Source organism: Loxodonta africana, chromosome 9 (genome assembly GCF_030014295.1).
Source record: "Loxodonta africana isolate mLoxAfr1 chromosome 9, mLoxAfr1.hap2, whole genome shotgun sequence".
Classification (NCBI taxonomy): domain Eukaryota; kingdom Metazoa; phylum Chordata; class Mammalia; order Proboscidea; family Elephantidae; genus Loxodonta; species Loxodonta africana.
Genome location: NC_087350.1, coordinates 66,283,534 through 66,307,820, shown reverse-complemented (window position 1 = coordinate 66,307,820; position 24,287 = coordinate 66,283,534). Strand labels below are relative to the sequence as shown.

Sequence of the window (24,287 nt, the reverse complement as noted above, 5' to 3'; positions counted from 1 at the left end):
TTCACTAAAACACATGAATAAAAAGTAGCTTCTCAGAAGCGTAAGGCTCTAGTTTAGACCGCAAAGAAAAAATATCAAGAGTACAAACACAAGAAAAGTAATCCCTTGTTTACGTGGAAAAACAAATTACATTAAAATGCTTTTCTTCAAAGAGTGTGACAAAGAACATGTAAAAGTGGAGAATGATTCCATTTTGACCTGGAAGCATACAGTATTATCTGTTCATCTGCATGCATAATTTCTGAGAAACAAATATAAGATTCTACCCCAGATATGTCCCTTTACATATTTCTAGACAACCCAAAATAAAAATACGAAATATTAAACAGGTGAAAACCCCTTGTGTACTTAAATTGATTTTCAGGGTAATATGAAAACCTGTAAAACAAGGAGAAAAAAAATCTATGTAACAGAGGGTTGATTGCCATTTAAAATGCTTTATTCCCCACCTAATGCCATGTGTATGTGTGCGTGTATGTGTGTGTATGTGGTAGTTAGGGTTGCCAGATAAAATGTAGGATGCCTAGTTAAATTTGAATTTCAGATAAACAACTTTTTTTTTTCAGTATAAGTATGTCCCATGCAATTATTTTTATTTGCTAAATCTGACAACCCTAGCGTGTGTGTGTGTGTGTGTGTGTGTGTGTGTGTGTGTGCACGTGTGCTATGTTTATTCTTATTTGGTACAACTGTATCAGGGAATCAGAAATGCCATGATGTTTAGAGTTCCAAATATAAACCCCCTAGAAATAGAATCGTACATTTCTAGATTTAACAAATGCCTTTGAGTTCTGTTGCTGTAACAATAACAACAAATATCAACTACAGACATTCTGAAATCTTCGTACCCACAAGGCCATTACAGATTGTAAGACAACTCAAAAAACTATGTTCTCATCATGCTTCAGACATAGGTGTCTGCATTTCCTGGCAATGATCTTTCAGGTCCTGTATGCATACATGTCACTATAGAGCCCTTCTTGCTTATTTGAACATACAGAAATTCATCTCTTTCCTTATAGGTCAGTAACCATTCAAAACCCATTTGATGATGTGAACCTACTACCTTCAGTTAATTCAAAAACTGAAGTGCAATAGGCAAGCAAATGATAATAAGCACAATGCTGTCTTAAAGTTGTTTAAGCATCCCCTGTCCGATCCCCAAGACTTCATGAGCTGTACCAGCCTAACAAGAGTTACTAATATCTAAGTAACACATTAATTGCAATATACAGAAAATGACCAAATATTTAATTTAGTTCAGAGTTCAGAGAATATCTAACAGAAACAATTCCTTTGCCTGGGCTCACCTGGCAAACTCCTATATGTCGTCTAAGATAAAATTCTGATATCACCTTCATCTTGAAGTCTTTCCTGACATTGTCCAGTTAGAATACAGTGCTCCATAGTAGTACCTTGCCTATTTTATTTACCATGTTACATTATATTCATTTATTTAAAAATTCTGTCATTATCTACCAAAATGAGAGCTCCTTTGATCAGCGTTCATATTTTAATTGATCTTTGCATTCCTACTTCCTAGCAGAGGACCTAGTAGACACTTGACACACATTTGCTGACAAAATAAACTATTGTTAACAATTCCATTCTGGAACATAGCTAAAATATAGTCTTTGACAGGCAGGATTTAGAACTGTCTTATTATAACTACCTTATAACACATCGCTTTGAATGGGACTCTATTACATCACATTAAATTTTAGGCTACATAGACACGTTTCTATTGTCACTAGATAACCAGTAAAACGGTCTAGAATTAGAGATATAATTAATTTAATCATTCAACAAATATGTATAGTTTACTATAAGTTCCAGGCCCTGTTCTAGGTGCTGGAATGTAAGACAATCCCTGCCATCATGTAACGTTCATATAGATCCTCCAAAGAGATCCACAAGGTAGCAGCGAGAGCTTGGACTAAATCCTTTTTTCCGCCATAAGTGATGGTGAAGTCCAGACAAAAGGATTCATAAGTGGCCACACTGTAAAGTTGGGACCGGCTGGAGAAGAGCAATAAGGTTTCATGATGCCATTCATTTGCCTTTTTTCAGTATAGACCAGATATGGTCCTCTACTGCTGATCAAAAGGAAAAAAGAACAGTGCCCTAAATGATGACTGGCCTGTCAGCTGTGCCCTAGGCATAGAAGATTCATCTAAAGGAGCTGATGACCTGGTCTAATAGGTACTGACAAAGTGGCCTGTTCCATTCCAAAACTCATTGCAAGAGTCAACACCATTCAACCTTCTTTGGAGAACTACTAGATCAAACCCACCATCCACTAGAGCTCTAAAAGGACTTTTCATTCATGGGGCTGAGGCTCAACAAACAAGGTGCGGGCAACTCTGCAGTAATGATGTATCTTTGGAAAAGCAAAGGTTACTCAGGATAAAATTTAAAGCCTGTTATTAGAGCCCATAGCTGCTGAAACACAAAAGTACATTCATACTATGTTATAGAAATAAAGCGCCATCTCAATCAACAAATCCACCATTGTAAGCACACTGGTACATATGGTGCGTGTCTGAGAGCAAGAGCAAGACAGAGATGTGAATACACATGTGGAGAGAAGCTCTTCCATGAGCCAGGCTTGTATCAGCTCACCTAAGCTTCACAAGCCTTGATGAGAAAGATCCAACTATCCCTATCTTATTAATTCTGAGTCTAAGGCTCAAAAAGGTTAAGTAATTTTTCTCAGTGATTTCTCAGTCAACAGTGATTCCCAGTGGTCACTATGATCCATTAAAGGAACTTTTCATTGCTTATTACCTTCAATGATTAGGATAAAGGACTTTGCAACATTCATATTTGAACTGACAGGAATCTCAGCTAGACAAGGTCTGAATCATTCTCATCCGACCTAAAAATAAAAAAAATTAAAAAAAACTTCATGTTCTAGCTGCTCTGTCTACACTTCAAAAGGAACTCTGTTAGGTAAATGTGGTATTTTTGGTTTTTGTTTCTGTTTAGAAATTTCTTCTGACTAAAAATATTTGAATGGAGATGGGCAACAAAGGAGTATAAAGAGCTCGTGTTTGCAAGTTGTTTTCTCTTTTGACGTGGGCCCAGGATTTGGGTCTGAGCACCACCATGGGCCTTCTGCAGGGTACCTTGTCCTGACCAACACCCTGAGTGCCAAGCCAACCTAGTGGCTGGCCGAACAATCAAAGCTCTCATGAATATTCTCTCAGGTTCTACCTCACAGAGGCTTTCACAGGGATGCCACTGGAACCTAAGGAGACTTGGGGTGGCTTTGGTCCCTCTTCAGAGCAACAGGATGTGCAGTTGGTCACCTGTGGCCAGGGAACAAGAGACCCTTCTGTCTACTCCCTTCCCCTAGTAACAGGACCAACTGGGAAGCCTTCCCTTCCTGCTACACAGCTCTCCACAGAAGAGTAAAGTTATAAAATTCATTTCTTTGAGATTACCCTCTATAAATGTGCCACTATCCTTAACGGGGGATAAAAAAAAAAAAAAAAACCCACTGCCATTGAGTCGATTCTGACTCATAGTGACCCTACAGGACAGAGTGGAGCTGACCCATAGGGTTTCCAAGGAGTGGCTAGTGGATTCAAACTGCCAACCTTTTGGTTAGCAGCCATAGCTCTTAACCATTTCACCACCTGGGCTCCTAATGGGGGTACTGCTTCTAAAAGCTAATTATTAAAGAAGCTGAGGCATCATTTATACAGAGAAAAGTCACTGCCTCTTGCCTCTTGCATTTGTTCCGGACTTCCATTTCTATGCTTCCCACTAGAAAATTTTGCATGGCTGATCCACAGTAGTTATTGTCCTTATGATTCTATTTGCGGAATAATAGAGCTTTAAATAATCTTGGAAATCAAATTGACCACCTTCATCCTACAGATGAAGGCACAGAGAAAGTAGCTTGTGAGAATCACCCAGTTAGTTAATGGCAGAGTCAAGAGTATATGCCAGAGACATTCTGCCTCGATGAATGTAGGTGAGAACAGACACACAGGCTAAAGCATAAACTTAAAAAAAGAAAGCTGAATGAAAAACAGTAATGCAATCTTCTTATGAAGAAAGCTAACAGGATGCTACTCTGTGTAGAAGCTCCATAATGGGCAGGCAATTCCGCTTCAGATGGCTCCCGTCAAAGCTTCACTACAGAGATGACCAGTTGGTTGTTAGGAGACCAAATTCAAAGGGAATCTTTCTGTGGAAGCCAGTTACCTTTATAGCCACAATGTTTACACCTAATCCTGGCCAGCTACATAAATACATGTTGATGTTCACAAGGAAGAAAGTGACAGTGTGGATGGAACAGAACAAGGTGGAGGCATAAGCAGTGAATGAACACCTTACTGGAAATCAGAAAACCTAGGTCCTGGTTTGGACCACTTTCCAACTCACACCTAAATTTCTCACTTGGGAGCTTCAGTCTCCCCATGTGAAAGATGAGAGGGTTGTGTGGTGTGATTTTTAAGAACCCTCTGAGCTTTAACATTCTAAATCTGGATAGACCCTTGACTTTAAATTAAAAAGAAAAAATTTCTTTTGTACACAGAGGAACAAGTCAAGCACTGAGCTCTGCATTTGAAAAGCCAGAAGAGAACTTAGAAAAAAATATATAAATAAGGGCCACAAACAGACTGAAAACAAAGCCTAGTGGTAGGGTGACCATGCATCTTGGTTGTCCAGGTCAGTCTTGGTTTATGCCTGCTGTCCCAGCAACCCATTTCATTAATGTCCATTTTACTACCAAAATGTCTCAGCTTGGATGATAAACTATATGGTTACCTTACCTATAAGGAACTGGTGTGCTTTATCTTAGGGTATCCCTCAGCATCTCCTCATCACCTATAGCCAGAAGCCCAAACTCTTTAGTACATCATGAAGGCTTTGAGCCTTTGGCCAATGCTCTGTCTGGTACACCCACTATGTGCTAATCACACCTGACCATTTCCAGTTCCTCAAAGGTGAAAACCATTGCTATGTTACTGCTTACCTTCTCCATCCTTACCACGTAGGATGGAAACCTTCTACACATTCATCAAGACTCAGCTCAATACTGCCTCCTCTGGGAGGCCCTCTGGTCCCCTGCACTCAGAATCACTCTGGCAATACCTCTTTTAGCACATGGACCCAAACGCTTTCCACTCTTTCTTAAATCTCCTCTACTAAACCGTAAGCTCCGTACAGGATACATTTTACCTTACTCATCTTTTACCCCTCAGCACACAATCAGCGCTCACCAACACATTTTTGAATCAAATTCAAAAGAGAATTGGGTGAAGAGTTGTTAAAAGGCTATTGGCCAGTCATCTTCTAGCGAAGTAAATAAGAAAAAAAAAAAAAAAAACGGATTTAAACCTGTCTGACCAGAGAGAAGGAAGAATTTCTTGACTGGCTCTCGGACACACCCACCCCTATTATCACCACCCATACCAGGGCTATGGATGATCTCTTGTGGTATGTGGAGGGCCTGTGCCCACAGTCTACAACAATCCTACTGCTGAATTCCAGTTCTACCGCTTAGAAAGCAGTGACCTTGGACATGTTACTAAGCCTATAGTAACTTGGTTCCCTCAACACAGAATGGGAAAAATACAATGTCCTTCAGTGTAAGGTTGGAAATAGCACGTGAGGCATAATACTGAGTACGGACCCTGACACCCACTGTGGAGGTAATAAGGGGTAATTTAGCTTCACAGTGGTGATCATTTCTAGCCAGCGCAGATCCACTAGAAAGAACAGTGTCTTCTCTTCTTTGCCTAAGAGATAAGCCCCACCTGGATTTATTTTGCTTTATGTCCCTCACTCTCTCTCAGGGCTCAGATGCAAAAATCACCACAACTTGAGCATGATTTTCCCTTTCTGAAGCCTGGTTTTCTTCTTTTCTAATTATCCCCAGCAGAAGTGTCATCACAAAGAACAGAGGAGGATAGAAATGGGCTTACAACTTAAGACAGACCGTGGTCAAATAAGGAAGAGCTTCTTGACTGCCACTCTGATTCAACAGTGGAGCAGGCTCAAAAGGAATTCTTGGTAAAATGTCAAGTTAAGGAGAATTCGAGTCTGGGAGGGATTACATGACTTCATGCTGGGACAATGAACTCGCAAGTTAACTACACCTTGAACAAAACACTCCCTCCATCAGAGGCAGTTACTGGTGCTCTGAACACCCAGCAGGGGAAAAGGGTCAGTGAAGTGAGAATCATGGGCATCATTGTCAGAAGCAAAAGGACAAAAGAAATGCTCTTTCAAAACTTCTTCTGACCATGGAAATAAAGTACAGGCAGCGCTAGCCAATATCAATGGAAACAAATGGGATCACAATATTTTACTAGTACAGTGATGTTCAAACTTTGTAACAAAATATAGCACGTACTGCTGGTGGTTTTTATCACAGAAAAGCAGCATAGCCTGAGGTGGAAAGGTTGGGCTCCAAAACCAGAGTCCCTGAGTTAGAATCACAGCTCCTCTGCTTACAACTGGAAACCCTGGTGGTGTAGGGGTTAAGTGCTAGGGCTGCTAACCCAAAGGTCGGCAGTTCGAATCCACCAGACGCTCCTTAGAAACCCTATGGGGCAGTTCTACTGTCCTGTGGGGTCATTATGAGTCAGAATAGACTCAACGGCAATGGGAACTTACAACTAGCTATGTGACCTTGGGCAAGTACCTAGCCACTCTGTTCCCCAGTTTTCACCTCTGTAAAATGAAGATTACAAATAGATAACGATACCTATACTCCATGGAGCCCTGGTGGCGTGGTGGTTAAGAGCTCGGCTGCTAACTAAAAGGTTAGCAGTCTGGATCCACCAGCCACTCCCTGGAAACCCCATGCAGCAGTTCTACTGTCCTGTGGGGTCACTATGAGTTGGAATAGACTTGGCAGCAACGGGTTTGGTTTTGGTTTATATTCCATAGGGTTATTTACAAATAGTAATTTCTAAGGTGCTTAGAGTAGTGCCGAACATGATTAATACTACTTAAGTGTTTGACAAATAAATATAACTATAAGATCCTCACTCAAGGGCAGCTTATATACAACCTTCAGCTTAAAAAATGCTAGTCATATTTGCCACCATAAATCTCAAAGATGCCTTGGTTTTTAAGTCAGCTTCTAGGAATTCACCTTGTTGACCAACAAATTCTTCTCTGAATAAGCCTGAAACCCAGAGGTCACTTTGAGGTAATGAAAATGGAAACACACACTTAATCAAACAGTAATCATCCCCAGAATAAATGAAAGTAAAACAAACCCATTATTTATTGAGCACCCATTGTGACCAGTCACTTTATAAGCAGTTGTATTTTGACTGGAAGGCATGGAATGAGGTGGGATTGTAAGAGGTTTCCTCAACTGGCAAATGGCTGAATAAAGTGACATTACCTTAGTGAATTCACAGGGGCTCTGGTCTTCAGCTCTGAAGGGTCAGATACTTGGTTTTATCATCACATTCACTCATTCGACAATTATTTATTGAGGAGCTACTTTGTGCCAGATGTTTTGACAGGCAAGGGGGAGAAAATAGACAACAAATAATTCATAGTCCCTGCCTGCTCTCACAAAGCTGACAATCTGGTAGAGAAGATATTGAAAATCAAAGTTAAAAACCAGATTGTCAATAAACTAATTAACAAGGAGAAGAGTAAGCTTTCAGTAGACCAGAATTCTTGTTCTTTCAAGACCAACCCACCACCTCCATGTAATCAGACCTACACGGGGATGGAAACTTACAATCCAAGCAAGGCAGTACATCAGGCACCAGGCGTCACCTTGTGATGTGTATAATGCTACAGCATCTGACGGGCTAAGCTTGAGGACTAGGGCATCCTGCTTCAACCATGCTGGCCACATGCTGTAAACATCTGACTCTTTAGGACTGTGAATTCCCTTCTCTCTGCTTTCCAAACCTGCCCATATTTCCGTTCTCAGTAACTCTCTCAAAGAAACCAAAACCAAACCCAGTGCCGTCAAGTCGGTTCCGACCCATAGCGACCCTATAGGACAGAGTAGAACTGCCCTATAGAGTTTCCAAGGAGCACCTGGCAGATTCGAACTGCTGACCCTTTGGTTAGCAGCTGTAGCACTTAACCACTATACCACCAGGGTTTCCTCTCTTAAAGAGGCTAAACCAAAATAAGTTGTTGTTGAATTGATTCCAACTCATGGCAACCTCATGTGTGTGAGAGTAGAATGCGCTTCACTAAGATTTCAATGACTGACTTTTTGGAAGCAGATCACTAGGCCTTTCTTCTGAAGCACCTCGAGGTGGGACTTGAACCTCCAACCTTTCAGTTAACAGCTGAGCATGTTAACCATTTGCATCCTCCATGGACCCCATTTATTTATCTTCTGCTTTCTACATTATAATCACATTTTCATCTTGCCTCACCAAACTTCTTCACCTCTCACGCTTACTGGAGTTTTCCATGTTCCAACACTTCTTTCATCACACATCTATAGAAATCATGTTATTTATTCCAGAAGTAATCATATTCAATCTTTGTGAAGTCTACTAGTTTAAATCTCAGAAAGCAACATTATTTCTGTTATTTTTGAGTTTCGGGGTTGGTGTGATTGTGGAGGTGTTTAGGGCAACTGTACGCTCAAACTGTTGCCCTATGAACCCTCAAAATAATTGTCTCATTTAATCTTCAAAACAACCCAATGAGGCAAAAAAGTTAATTTTACATGAATCATTAAGTATATTGTACAGCAGAACATGCTAGGCATTATACAAAGGTCAAAATTAAAACAAGAACTTTGCAGGTTCATAGTCCAAGTTCGGTAGTCATTTACTGCTGGTGATTCTGTGAACTATAAGCAGCACTTGATGCAATAATAGAAAAAGCACATTCATATGAAAAGTGTAAACCAATATTCAGGTCATTACTAAAAAAACAAATATTTGAGTCAGCACAGAAGTAAAAATATGTTATTTAATTTCATCAAAAACAGCAACCATGGTAAACTAAGTTGTTTTATCCATTTCATGGACAATATTTTTAATTTAAGAGGTCTTTGTTGATAAACATACAGGGAAACCAGTTTTATACTTCTACTAAACTTCTTTAGATGGACTAAAACAATCTCACATCTGGATATGATGGGGCACGCAGTGGGGATATTATCCAGCTGCGCCAGTCAGTTACAAGCAGGGCTGTGGATGGGTCAGTGATTCTAAGGCCTAGTCCTCATTCTCACAGACCCAGAAGAAAATCAGTATCCCCAGAAATGGTCTCAGTGATGCATTCACCCTAACCAAAATAAATGAGACTGATGCATCTGCCAGAACCCTAATTTATTTAGTGATAATTAGGGATCTATCTCTTTCCAGTGACTAAAATTAATGTAACTCCCAGAGTTTCAGAGGAGCCATGCGATTCTAGGTTATATTCATTCAACACTGCTTTACCAATTGGAGCAAAGAGAATTAATATAGGGGCTTTCCACCGAATTTCCACGGTGAAAGATGAAATAATAACAGATTTAAAAAATATTATCAAACATTAACTGGACTGTAGTCTATGGATAATATGTAATTGAATAGGGTAAGTATTTAAACAGTCATACTGGGTGAACGTTTAAAATAGGCACCCCATTTTAAGTGCAAAGAGAAAGGTGCTGTGTCTGTCCCATTAATGGTTATCCCTTCAGGGACCAGCACATGACTTGGAACTTATTAGGTGTTTATTAACTATTTGCTAAACAAATAAATTAACAAATAAATATATTCTTCCCGAGCACTACCATGAGGTTTTCATCTAGGCAAAATAATGCTTATTTAAAGGCAAAAAATTATTTGACTCTATATAAAGAATAAAATCTTTCTCTTCACTCTAAAATGTAAATTAACTTCCTCTCCCATGTCCAGAAAAATAATGAGGGGGGAAAAAACTGTTTTCATTAAGGTGGCTGTCACGTAATGCTATGCATTCCAGTGTTCTATTTCATGTACTAAATCTATACAATACCTTAATATACTTACCAGCAATGCACTAAGAATTACAGAAATCGAAAGACAACTTATTTAGAAATGAGCTAATAAAAAGAACTATGTATGAAAGCATATTCACATCATATAAAAGCGTTTTCTATCTGTAAATCTACAATACAGAGACTACAAGGCAAAAGTTCAACAATTGAGGCTGTAAGGAAACCTTTAAAAGCTAAACAAATTTGACTGATTAGTCTGGAATTTTCAATATCACATAACCACTCCTCAGTGACATCTTTCACATCATCATCATCATTTATTTATACTGCACCACTGAGACACATGTTTCCCTACAGCCAATTCTGTAATGGTAGAAAGGCTGATATGTTGCTATCTTCACAGGCATTTGCTATAAAGATGCCTCATCCCCTTGTAATTCCAGTATACTTACATGGTGAATATTCAAATTGTTGCTTTCCACTATTATAAACTAATGCAGTTTTTTATTAAGACATTGGGAATCTGTAAAGTAAGTTAGAGTCAAGACAATACTTACCAAGTACAATGACCACAGTCTTCAAAAGACTCATCATGGTGTCCCGATTCCGCCGGGGTCCAGAACTATGCCTAGACATTCTCATAGTCCTCTGGCGAACATAGCCAAAGATATGAGCATATAGAACCACCATTACCACAAAGGTCACCAAGTTGAAAATGGCCCAGAAGACTAAATAAGAGTCACTGTAGAGAGGTGCCATGTTGGAACAATTTTCAATATCACAGATACAGTTCCAGCCCACACTCGGTATAGCACCCATAACAATGGCCATAGTCCAAATGACCACAATGACCACTACCACCCGCCGGTTGCTCATCCGTGTGTGCAGCTGCATGCGGAAAACTGTAATGTGCCTCTCGATTGCTATAGCCAGTAAGTTGGCCACAGATGCCGTCAGGCTGGTGTCAATGAGGCCCTGACGAAGGAGCCATGTGCTGACGGTCAGTCTCCGAGTATTGGGTCCTGTGTTGAACATTAAGTAGAAGTAGGCCAACCCAGCAAAGAAGTCTGCAGCAGCCAGATTAGCCATTAAGTAATAAATAGGAAAATGGAAGCGACGATTGACGTAGATTGCCACCATGACCAGTAAGTTGGCCAGCATGATGAAGATACATACAGTGATTCCAAGTCCCATCACCAGCTTGCTGACTGTGTTCCACTCTGTGGCAAGGTGCTTTCCACTCCGGTTATAAAAGAAGGCAATAGACTCATTGTAGAAGCACTGTCGTTCATTCATGGCTGTGAACTAAAAGAGAAAGGAGGGAAAAGGATGAAAATAAGGAAAAACGATTACACCAAAAAAAACTAAAAGAAACCACAGATCTGAATTTAGACATATAGCTATAGTAAATACAACAGAAAAATAAAAGCAAGGAATTTGAATACTTGATCCTGCATAATACCATTCTACGATTAAGTGGAAAATCTAAAGTTTCTCACAGGATTACTGTTCTCAAGATAAAAGACAATGGGAGTGAAATAAATGACAAGGTCTTTGCTTGGTGGTTGTACTTCATTGAAGTCTACTAGAAAAGCCACATGACCCAGAAATCTTACTTAAAATACATGAGACAGACAAAAATTTTGCAGAACATTGCAATTGAAATATTTACCATAGTGGAAACTACTTTGATCTATTATTTAGGGGATCATAAACATGGCTGGTTTATAGATAGGGTATTATTGCCCTATTATTCTGCCTTTCTATTCTCACACGGTATGTTTGATCTGTGACACATATTTTGTAACGCATGTCCCCACAAGGACCATAAGTCCCAACATTTCAAAGAAGTCACCATGCACCAAAGTTTCTTTGCCCAAAGCCAGCATTTGCTGCTCAACATTCCTGTGGTCAGTACCATCTACCCCCACGACTCTTTACTCCCAGAATAGCATTCACCAACTAATCTATGACATTTAAAGGCTTTTTTTCTTGTTGGGGGCATAAGAAATGTACTACCTAACGTAATTTCCAAAGACTAGTTGATACCACTCTACAAGAAGTAAAATATACTTTGGTTAGATAAAGTATATGTTTTAACATGTAGTGATAAATAATGCTTTATAATCTGTTTACTTATTTTTCAACATCAATTAGAATATATTTATTAATTATTTGTGCTCTCACTTAAATCCAAAAAGGATTGAGGCAGCTTATAATAACTTAATGTAAGTTGTCAATAAAATTATTAAAACAAAATTAGAAAACAAAAACTAACATAAGAAACTAGAAAATTATACATCAAATAGTAGAAATCACTCTTCCAGAAACCTTGTTTCTCTGAAACTTTTAGAATTAGAAAATATTCCTTAGAGTTCACATTCTACCTTTTTCTTTTTTATCTTGCATTGCTTCAAATAAATGACTTAGCAAACATGACCATTTTAACCACTATTTTTGTACTTGCTGAATAGCCATAGAATATGCATAAATGTTTATCGAACACTGAAAATTCCAAAACAGTATGAAATGCTTAAGTGGTTAGTCTTCTAACTCATTCAGACAGCTGGAGTCTCCTTCCGCATCTAGATGGACTTTCATACCTTTCAGATGATGCTTCTATCATTACACTTACCATATTGTATAATTATTTATCTCTCTACGTATATGTTTCTTGAAGAGATCACAGCCCAATAGAAGAGCAAAGACATTGTCTTAGGTATCTTGGTATCTTATGTATCTCTCTCATACCTCATTCACCAGAGATCTGAGAACCTGGCTTGCAGTCTTCCATTCCACCCCAAATACTGTCATTACTCTGGGTAATTCAACTAACTCTTTTGCCTCTCAGTTTCTTGGCCTCATCTCTAGTGGCCTTTTGTTCTATTACAACTCAGCTGCCACACACCAATGGTCACACCCTAAACTTTGTCATTACCCAAACCTGTCTCCCTTCAGAAATAGTTAAACATGCAAACTACAACTTCCAATTCTTCCAACTTTCTCATTTGACCCCTCAACACACCAGTTTGTTTAAATCATCTATTTCTTTGACCCTTCTATTTTTTCCAAATGGATTACCCTCCCCATCTTCCCCTTCTTCCTTTCTAAGCTTAGACTTCATAGTATATCATTTCAAACTCTTTATTGCCAACACAAGAACACAATCTCTTCTTGAAGATGTTGGGGTCAACATCCTGAAGAATGCAGGATAAGTGCATATTCCATATGTGATATAACATCCCAAGCAGAAGTTTGAAGCAGCACTACTTAGTCATATGTATTAATTTCTGATGCAAAACATATGAGTATATACACTAAATTTTATAAATAAAGGCTATAAATAGCCTCACACCAATTCATTCAAGGTAGGTTTACCACCAAATGAGTTATGAAAATTCTTCAATTTTCAGGGCTTCTGTAATCTTGGAACTTCAGATAAGGGAGCAGAGATATTTATCTTTGAATTATCTTTCCTGATTATACTTCCATAACAATATTTTAGAATAACACCTGACTTAGATGAATCCAAATGGTTGCCATTTCCATACACCAAGGCATCTGAGAAATGTTAGAGAATATCAGTACATCTGCAGATTGGTTCCAGTATAAAGTCATAATGTTTAACCTCAACTGGGACTTCAATGTTATATGACAATTTGATTTTTTCCCTAATTGTTATTCTGTATATTCTCTAAAGTGGCTATTTTAAACCTATCTACTGTTCTCAAACTTTTGAGCCCCATCTTCCTCTCTCCATCGGCAGTTGCTAATAGAGGAAAAAAGAAATCATCAGATTGAGACCTTCTCACTTTTCTCCCACCAAAAAGATAAGACTACCTGTTCAAGAAACCATTCTTTTTTCCTCTTCTGTTACAATGGAAGAGGTGTGCCCTTCACCATTCAAGTGCTTTGAATTCCATCCATTCTTACTATTTCAAGAATTTTTTTCTATGAAATTGCTTCATTTCTCCTCCTGTTTCTTCAGTGTCTCTCACTACTCCTTCACCCCTCTCCCTTCCATCCCTTTCTCCTTCTTAAAAACAGGAAAAGTGTCATATCCCTAAGAAAAAGCTAGGGCAATTTTAGCTAGATTTAGTACGACAGAGCTGAATTGAAAGAGGAATTACAACTCTTCTTCTATCATCTGAAAAAATCAGCAGAGTAAGAGAAGATGACTCCCTCTGAAGCAGACTTATGAACAAAAAAGAGAAGAAAAAAAAGAAAAATACTAAATTGCAGAAAATTTTTATTGTGTTTTCAGTGTGCTTTGCTAAGGGTACTATCATTGGAAATAGAGCAAGCCATTATGAAGAGCCCCCCCCTCCAAAAAAAAAATCAGAAAAAACTACATAGAGATTGTATTAGTTTCCTATTGCTGCTGTAACAAATTACCACAAATTTAGCAGCTTATAACAACATAAATATATCTTTTAATTCTAGAAGCCAAAGGTCCAACATGAATCTCACTGGGCTAAAATCAGGATGTTGCCAGGGCCGTGTACCTTTCCCAAGGCTCTGGGAAAATCCATTTTCTTGCCTTTTCCAGCGTCTAGAAGCTTCCCACATTCCTTGGCCCATAGCCACCTTTCATCTTCAAAGCTGGCAATAGCCAATCAAGTCCTTCTCATATTAAGTTACTCTTAACACTGACCCTTCTGCCTCCATTTTCCACATGTTTAAGGGCCCTTATGACTACACTGAGCCCATCTGGATAATCTAGGGTAACCTCCCCATCTCAAGATCCTTAACTTAATCACACCTGCAAAATCCCTTTTGCCATATAAGGTAACATACTTACAGGTTCCAGGGATTAAGTAGTGGACATCTTTGGGAGGTCACTACTCAACAAAATGATGAAAAACATTTTTGAATTAAAAACAGCAAAGGAAACAATGAAATGAAGTATAAAATTTGAGAATATGGGAATGGCAGGTAGAAGGCATATTTAAGAAATACACCCAACACTCAGAGAAGAGGGTCAGGGATGACAAGAATAATAGGAAAGGAGGCACATATGGGAAAAATCTAGTTATTCTAGGATTCAAGGAAAGTCTAAGACAAATGAAATGCAGCTAGAAACAAAAGAAAGGTTATTGCTTAAGAAGAAAGATGTCAAGATTACTGGTTAAATTTAGTTAAAGTATAAAGCAAAATTAATTAAAAGTAACTGAAATGCAGATATAGCTTGGTAAGATTTTGGAATGTCAAGCGTAAAGACAAAAGTTCTTAAGAGTAAAGGGAAAAAATAAACAAAAGGCAAACAAATCAAATATCTAAAGAGAGAGAACAGGCTATTCCCAAGCTTCTGCTGTAAAACTCCAAAGGACAGAGCACAAGTAATCAAAATCTCCACTACATGGAGAAAGATGTTTGAGATCCATAAATCCCACAGCCAACTATACTAATGTTCTCACATGAGGACAGTAAAGAACAGTCTCAGAGATGTGGGAGCTCAGAACGAACATCACCTACATTTCCTCACTAAAGAAATAAAAGTCATCCATGAGAAAATTTAAAATAAAAACACGATAGAATGAAAGAACTGACAGCAAGCATTGAAACTGTTAAAACACAAAATTAAGTCTAAGTAGTTGTTCTTCATATGGTTATAAAACTTAGAGCAAATATCAAAAATTTCTTGAAAGAAACATTACAAAAATAATTTAGTAATAAACTACCTAAATCCTTTACTGTATCAACAAGAACTTAAAATGGAGTAGTAGAAGAATGCAAATGTATGTTTTCTCTTATTACTCAGGTAAGAGTAAAAACATGATATTTAAATCATAACATTAATAATTTTCAAAAGTAAGTTTAAATATGCTGAATCAAACACCAACATATTAAATAATTAATACAGTAAAGTAGGATGACTACTTCTCATGTTACTGGAGAAAAAAGAAAGGATAAGGGAAAAAGATAATGCACAGAAGGACAATTTTGTGAAATTTATACAGGTAAGACTATAAATGATTTTCTTCTTTAGAAAACCAGTTTAGTTTATATTTATTGTAATAAATTTAGAAGAAAAGAAAACCAAAAGCATGATCAGGCCAAACTCAATAAATACTGTTTAAAGTTTTTATTCTAAAGTCCAAATTACTATAATTAGAAAAGTCCCTGTAATAAGAAAAGTTATAGAATTTGCCCTGCCTAAGAAACAAAGATGTAGGATAGATAGCATTATTGCAAAACTAAATTGTCCTTAATGCTGAAAGAAGAAGTCCACACCCACGCCCTTTTTGCGTGCCCAATTTCTACATCTCAGGATGACTGTGGGGAAGAGGCTGTGTTTGGCTGCTCTACAGCACAGATGTTTCAAATCTCCAAAATTTACTGCACACTATCATGTGATCTCAAAAGAAGTCATAACAAATCTACCCAAGCTAAACTCTGAAGAGACACATGATGTTCATCTTCACTACGAACTCCATGTGTTCATTCACACGTTCACAAACATTCATGGAACATCCATTATGTGCATGGCACTGCACTATGGTAACAACATGCTATACCTGAGTGCCTGCTCTGTAGCCACTATAGTCCATCTGACGTGTTTTTAATCTCCTGAAAGACAATTCCATATTCATTACGTGAATACTTCATTAAGTGAAGAAGGGAATACTTGAAACAAGCTCCAGGCCAGCCACTAAACCTATGTGATTTAGTAAGTACTTAGATAAGAATGAAAATATGTGCTCTACTGACACATCCTAATAGAGTTTAATCTATTCTGGATAAAGAACCAGAAATAAGATAAATCAAACCAACATAGCTTCCCACTTCTGCTAAAGCACAACAATGAAGTGCTAAGGACCTGATTTGTGGCTTTGGCTAACCAGGTTCTCTGCCTGATTCTGATGCCCACCAGCTAATCTGGACTTCAGTAAGTCCCATGACTGCTCTGAGTCTCAATTTCCTTTTTTGTAAAAGTATAGATGATCTCTAAGACCCCTTCAATTCTATTCCTTAGTTACACAAAATAATTTTTTTAATTAGACCTTCCACATGTTTCAACCCTCCCCTCACTACTACCACACACACACACACACAAAAATCTCATTTATTTCCATCAGGTTGGCAAAAATGAGCAAGTCTAAAAATATCAAGAATGGGAGAGGACTGTCATACAGTGTTGGGGGAGTGCTTTTCAAACCGCTTTAAAAAGCAGTTTGGCAAAAAACAGTAAAGTTTGACATGTTCATAAACTAGACTAAGAAATTCCAATTCTAGAAAAATTCACATAGGTGTCTAGGGAGACATATACAAGAATTTCCTTGCAGCCCTTTTATAATATCAAAATACTGGAAGCAACATAGATATTCAACAACTGGAGAATGGATAAATTGCAACATAACCAGAAAGGTATTCCATAAAGCAGTTAAAATGAATTTAGAGCTATATATATACTGATGATGAAAGCAATTTACAGAAGTATACATGTAGTAGACCATTCTTGGAGTCCAGGTGGTGCAGTGGTTAAAGCGACTGACTGCTAAGCAAAGGCTGGTAGTTCAAAACCACCAGTAGCTCTGCAGAAGAAAGATGGGGCAGTCTGCTTCTGTCGAGATTTACAGCCGTGGAAACCCTACAGAGTCACCATGAGTGGGAATCAGCAACAAGTCTGGATTGGATTTTTGGTACCACCTTCTTTTAACAATTGAGTATTGGTTACTCAGATTCTGTGACATCTTACCTCTTGAAACTTTTAAATCAAGTAACACAGAGGGTTTAAACCTCTGTGTTTATAAACCAAACATCATCTCTAAAATACAGCCTTACTTGAACTGACAGATCAAAACAATACAATTAAATAAGTCTTCCTTTTAAGAAAATGAAAAAGCATTGTCCATTAGTCTATGGTGTTCATACGCTAATAGCAGAATGTTTCCTTATCTTCTTGTTCCACTTCAATTTTTCAAAAACAGCATTGTGTATCTATTTCTGTTCATTTTTAATGTTTTCTGTTGCCTAACTTTATTGTGCTTTTATTATTATGAAATAGCTTACTTTTATTATTATGAAACAGCTTGTAAACTGTTTCCCTCTTCTGTGAATAGTTTAGAAAAACCAACAAAATGTGTAATAAAAAAAGCTGCATTTAATATTTTAAATATTGAGAGCTATTTATTTTTAATAATTTTAAGAAAAAAGTTCTCATAAGAATTCCATGAGGAGATAGACATTGCTGATCCATCATTTGAAAGGGCTGAATATCATGGTGTGACTGATGACTGTAACACTCACAGACAGGGACTCAGAGATTCCCTATTATTTTCCACCTTGTCTGTTCTGCCTTTTCTTTCTCCACTGCCATAGAGTTGAAATTTCTACCTGTGGGATCAGTGTTGCCCCGTTTTGCCAAGCTGATCTTGAATGAGACAGTAGGCTGATCAGCAGCTGCATTTCTGCATCTTTTCATCCTGATCGTGACTGCTGAGTCCTGAGTTTCATCAGTCATTGTCACGCAATACAGCATGTCAGAGATAAAAACCAAACCCATTGCCATCAATTCCAACTCATAGGAACCCTATAGGACAGAGTAGAACTCCCCATAAGGTTTCCAAGGAGCGGCTGGTGGATTTCAACTGCTGACCTTTTGGTTAGCAGCCAAGCTCTTAACCACCGCACTACTAGGGCTCCATGTTAGAGGTAAGCCCTGAAACATGGCCTGTCCTACGGTTGAAGGGCTGTGCTTTATTCTGAGTCTTCCTCTCCACTATTTTTGTTAGGTTATTTCAGAAGTATGCAAAGCCCTCAGAGTTGGGGCCCAAACCTAAACCCACATGAATAGCTCTTCCTTCCCATGTCTGAACTAAGACTCTAAAACCTACATATGCTAGCTAATGAAGGTTCATCTAAGGACACGAATTTTGAAACCAACTGCTAGACATTCTGACTTTGAAATCAGGTAGCCACCAAGTTCACCAGCAACTATATACCCTACTCCTCTTCCTGTGGGACTACAGCACTTATTTCTAAGGGCTGCCTGATCTTTGAAAGTTGCTTTATTGCTAACCTAGCCTTTCAGGAGTTAATCTGTTCCATGGCCCTTTCATAACCTTTTTTCACTGATGCTAAAGAACTGGTATCACCCTCTCACTTCTCTCTCGGCCTGAGATTGCCTAGGATAATCATCCATGGCATGGGTTCAGTTTAACTGGAGAAGAGTTCTTAAGTGATGCTATACAATTACCAAATGGCATACAGCAAATGAAGTTGATTTTTTAAAGGGCAGTCTTATTACAGTAAGGTACAGTTCCTAAAAGACAGAAATCCCCTGGACTCTGTGATTTTCATTTTCTTGGCTGGTAAACAGCAGGGCATTGTCCCACCTCAGTGTTTTTTTCACAGAAAAGTTGCAACTAAGGTTACAAGAAATATAGCTAAAGAACCTAGAAGTGTGAAAAGGAGAACAAGCAAACAGCACCACAATTAGCAGTAAGAAGGAGAAAGCCACATTCTTGTTGAAGGATAAAGGCGTACTCTATTTATCATTAAAGACAGAAACCAATTAAAAACGATATAGTAGAAAGAAAAAGAAACAAATGTGACAGGTCTCATTTGTGGCTTATCCTAGGTGACCCTGTACACTTTTGTCTTATGAACAGAAAATTCTAAATGTGCCTTCCTCAGATTCCTAAAGATACCATCTCAAACTTGAGCTGAGTTTTTAAACACAAAAGGGGAAGAGATGAATTTAAATTGCAATATGAGAACAAATTTAACTTCTAGTAGAAACATGTTTCAAGGTGGAGATTTCAATGTTTATCTCCACATGCATTTATTCCTGGCAATACACTGGAGTTTTTCATAGAGTGTTTATCTAAGTTGGCTTTCCCTTGATGGATCTTCTGGCATATCACATAAGCAGAGCATATACACAGACCATATGTGGAGGTAACTACTTCCTCCCTGTAGACAACCCCTAGAATAATCATGGGGAAAAAGGAAGAAATGAATATAATGTCAGGTACCTATAAAGGGACTGATACTGTACAAAGCACCTAGCAGATATTAGATCATTTAAACTTTTGTTTATTATTTTAACTTTAGAGATTAAAAAAGCTAAAGCTGAAAGAGATGCCAATATTGAAAGATCCCCTAGATAACAGTATGCAACAGGCTACATTTGAACCAAAACCCACCTGGATCTAAGCCTAAGCATTCTCTTTTTCAATTTCACGTTGGTGAAGCCAGACCACACTATGTCTTCATTGTGCAGCACTGAAAAATACTTCATACTGCAGGTAATTGTTCACACTTTAGTCTAAAAGAAAGTATTATCAAGATACTGTAATTCCTTACTTGAAAGACTGATAATTTGACAATTGCAGCCATTGTATTAATTCCCATACTTTAGGGTCTTCAGTGTATACCTCATCTTTGTGGTCTTCAGTGATAAAATATTCTGGTTATAATTTCAATCTATTTCCTCACTTAGAGAATAAAAGGGTAAAAACAGACTTGCCCTTTTAAACCGTAGAAGGTAGTTTAGTTTTAACAGGACAGTGAACCAATCTAATCGATATTTCTAAAAGGTAACACTGAAACAGCCAACTGCAAAAACAGTTCTTAAAAAAGCAATTGGGGAAATCTGAATACGGATTGGTATAAAATATTAAAGAACTGTTTATAATTTTGTTAAGTGAAACAATGGCATCGTGGTTATGTGAGTTATTTTTTAGAGATGGATATTGACATTTGAGGGCTGAGATGAGATGACAAGAAGTCAGGGATTTGCTTTAAAGTACTTTGCTCCAAAAAAAATGGGAGTAATGAAGCAAGTGCAATAAAATGATAGTAATTGTTGAATCTAGGTGATGGATATATGGGATTCATTATACTAGTCTTATCTTTGTGAATGTTTGAAAATTTCCACAATACAGTGTTCTAAAAAAAAAAAAACAAAAACTTTCAACCTCCAAAATGGTTTAAAAGCCCATTTAATGTGGAATTCTGTTGCTTCGATCTGAAAACATACACTCTTTAATACCAGAAATAAGACCTTCTAAAACACAGACTTTGGAAACACAATGGATTTTGTTAAGAAAATCTTTAGGGAATGATGTCTCCAAGAATATGTCTTCCAACAGCCAAGCAGAGACCAATTTCTACTGTGGAAAAGAATCAGAGGAGCAAACCTAAGATTCTACTCAAATTCGTGTCTTTAATGAAGATAAATTGGAAGGATCAAAATATATGCATTTCCCTGGTAAAAACCAAAATACTCACTTAACAAATGAGAGCCAGGATAAACACTGATGGAAAAGATGCCTTCTTTAACTGGAATCACAGGTGTGAGAGCTAAATACGTTTAAAGTTCTCAGATACCTATTCTGGTCTCTAATACCAGTTCTGGATTTGAGGGAAACCAAACCACTCATTTAGGTCTATTGACCCTGCCATTAAAAATGAAAATAAAACTTTTAATCTAAAAGGTCACCCTACCCATAGATACCTGATTAACCACAATTAAGACAATGCTAAGCAGAGCTCTAGAAACAGGAAAAAAAAAAAAAAAGGTAATTAAAAACTGGCAGGTTCAATTTTTGCTGTTCCCTCTCAGCCTCCTCAATATCCCCAGGAATTGAACAATTAGCTTAATCTAATGATGATTTTGTTCCTGTCTGCAAATACATCCCTTGGAGCTTCCCTGTGATAAGGAAGTTCTTTATCAGTGTCTACATGGGCAGAAGTATAAATCAGCTACAGTGTTGCTAGTCCAGTTCCATCTCTGTATTTACCTAACTTTGAAGGAAATAAATACTTTCTCAGCATGAGAAAACAAAAATCCTTATAGTCTAGGAGGAAGAACACAGGGAATACAAATTTGTCCCACTTCAAAGTACAAGGCATATCTTTCACTAACTAAACAGCAGGCCCATCAGGAGTTAACATTGAAAGCTTTCTTCCCTATTATTGTTTGAAACAATCACAGGCTATTTGTTTATATTAATTAGTTTATATCTAGTGTTAGGCAGCCTTGATTAGAAAAATGCTCTTTGTTACCAAATGAATAGAGTAACAAACAAAACCAAAAGTTTTTTTTTTTTTTTTTTCCCAATTGTTTTTGCTTCAGAGAAGGCTTTTCAGGCCTTTCACACTTGAATGTGGATTTATCTTTATACAGGTCCCTGAAATCACTCTAAAAGAATGTAAGTTGATGTGCCAGACAATACCAGGCTAAGCTCATTGAGTGAACTATTTATTATGCTTTGCCTACAGACAAGCTGTATTTAAATTATTTTTACCTTCTCCGCACCTGGGAAAAATGGATAATAAGAGAGACGACATCAATATGGGCTGGGGGGCAAAGGTGAGTCAGCCTTGGACTAAAATTTTGCTGCAGCAATTACACATTAAGAGTTAACTAATCCTCTATGGCTCAATACAATGGTAGACTTGTGTATTTGAGAGAGAGATCATATGTCCTGCAAAGCCAAAATTATAAACTATCTGTCCCTCTATAAAAAAAAGTGTGCCATGCCCTGTACTGGAAGATACAACCAGAGACAAGTGGAAAAACATCAAAAAAACAAAACAAAACAAAAAACTGAAGGCAAAAAGCAAGCCCAAATGTATACTAAGGACTTTAGCTAATAATAATGTATCAACATTAGTTCATCAATTGTAACAAATGTTACACACAAATGTAAAATGTTAATAATTGGAGAAACAGTATGCAAGGGATAGAAGAGGTATGAGAATCTCTGTATTTTCTGCAAAATTTTTCTGTAAACCTAAAACCGCTCTAAAAAGTAAAGTATATTAGGGAAAAAAAAAAAGAGTTGACATAGGGATAACCAGGAGGCCCACTGTCCCCCGAAGGATCCTGTGAACCAAACGACCCCATGATTTGCATCTCTCCAGAGAAGTAAGCTGCCTCTCTCTATGAACTAGTACTCCAACTTCCACCTGACTCCTTCCAACTAGGCTTGAATCCTCCAATTATCAGAGGCTAATAATAATAAAAAAAAAAAAAAATTTTTTTTTTAATAATAATATATATATACTAATATAATATATATAATTTTTTTTTTTACTAATGTTCCCTACATATGGCAAGAAAAATGGCACTCAATTACCCTGGCTGAGATTAGTTAATGAGCTTGTTCAGCAAAATTGTCAGAGTAGGGCTTGAATTCAGGTTTAAAAGATGCCAAGGCATGTTACCCACTGCTACACAAAAAATCAAACCTGTTGCTGTCGAGTCCATTCCAACTCATAGTGACCCTATAGCACAGAGCAGACCTGCCCCATAGGGTTTCCAAGGAGTGGTTGATGGACTTGAACTGCTGACCTTTTGGTTAGTAGCTCAGCTCTTAACCACTGTGCCACTAGGGCTTATTCAAAATTAATGTTAAATTCCTTAACATGGCTTGCAATGTCCTTCGAAATCTTCTCTAACCTTATAGCTTAACCCATCTAACCCCCTACTACCAGAAGCATGCTAGTAAATATTAACAACTGGCCCATTGGGGTAAGACTGATTTCTAACATTTGCCAGTTTCTGTGATGTAATACTCCATCATGGTTCATTTCAAGCTACCAGCATGAAGTCAATCAGATCCCAAAATTCCTGAAAATTTAACAATCACTTCTTGTGAACTGGTAGGACTGACTCCAGCACACCATTACTTATAAACCCATACTCCATCGTCACTTTCATGAATAATGGGATATACGTTCACCCACCTATATTTTCCGTCTCTCAAGTTTCTTGGGAAGTTGCGTTCCCACTTTCAGTGTGTGCTGCTGCCAGGCGGGGACCTGTATAACTGTTTGAAATGGAAGAAATAAGCAGGTGTGACAAACTACTGTTTTTGTATGAGGTGTTGCATCCTGGAAGTGTGACTGTGCAAAATTTCTCTCATCTGGCTTCTGTATAGCGAGATAAACCTTCTAAGTATCCAGGCTCCTGCATGTTATTTGGAAGTTGTATTTCTCGTGATGATTCCACAGCTACATGAATGCTTTGTTTTCAGGTGCCACACATTGTACCTGTCAAGGGGTCTAGAAGGCAATGTAAAGTTCAGAGGGCCATATGTGTCCCACATAATCCTACCTCCAGAGTACAGAGGGACATGTGTGTCCTACATAATATTATTCAAAATCTGTATTACCTACCTAATAGTTTGGTTGCTAACCAAAAGTCGGCAGTGTGAATCCACCAGGCACTTCTTGGAAACCCTATGGGGCAGTTCTACTCTCCCTTTAGGGTCGCTATGAGTTGTAATCAACTTGATGGGGATGGGTTTGGTTTTTTTAGTCTATACTACCTACCAAAAATTGAGACCCAATGATTCAGCATGCATTCCATTAATGAAAAAACATATACACAAAAAAATTCTTA

The 24,287-nt window shown here is 37.9% G+C and overlaps 1 protein-coding gene across 3 annotated transcripts in view; it reads right to left on the bottom strand.

Annotated features, from left to right (window-relative positions):
* Positions 1-24,287, bottom strand: part of LPAR1 (lysophosphatidic acid receptor 1) — a 133,277-nt gene that overhangs the window by 50,599 nt on the left and 58,391 nt on the right. For 2 of the 3 annotated variants that reach the window (XM_010587747.3, XM_010587746.3), the window contains exon 3: positions 10,486-11,233. In XM_010587747.3, coding sequence (XP_010586049.1) covers positions 10,486-11,233 — 748 coding nt within the window. Of the gene's footprint in view, positions 1-10,485; positions 11,234-23,629; positions 23,713-24,287 lie in introns of all 3 variants that reach the window. The other variant, XM_023545058.2, reaches the window with a different exon arrangement.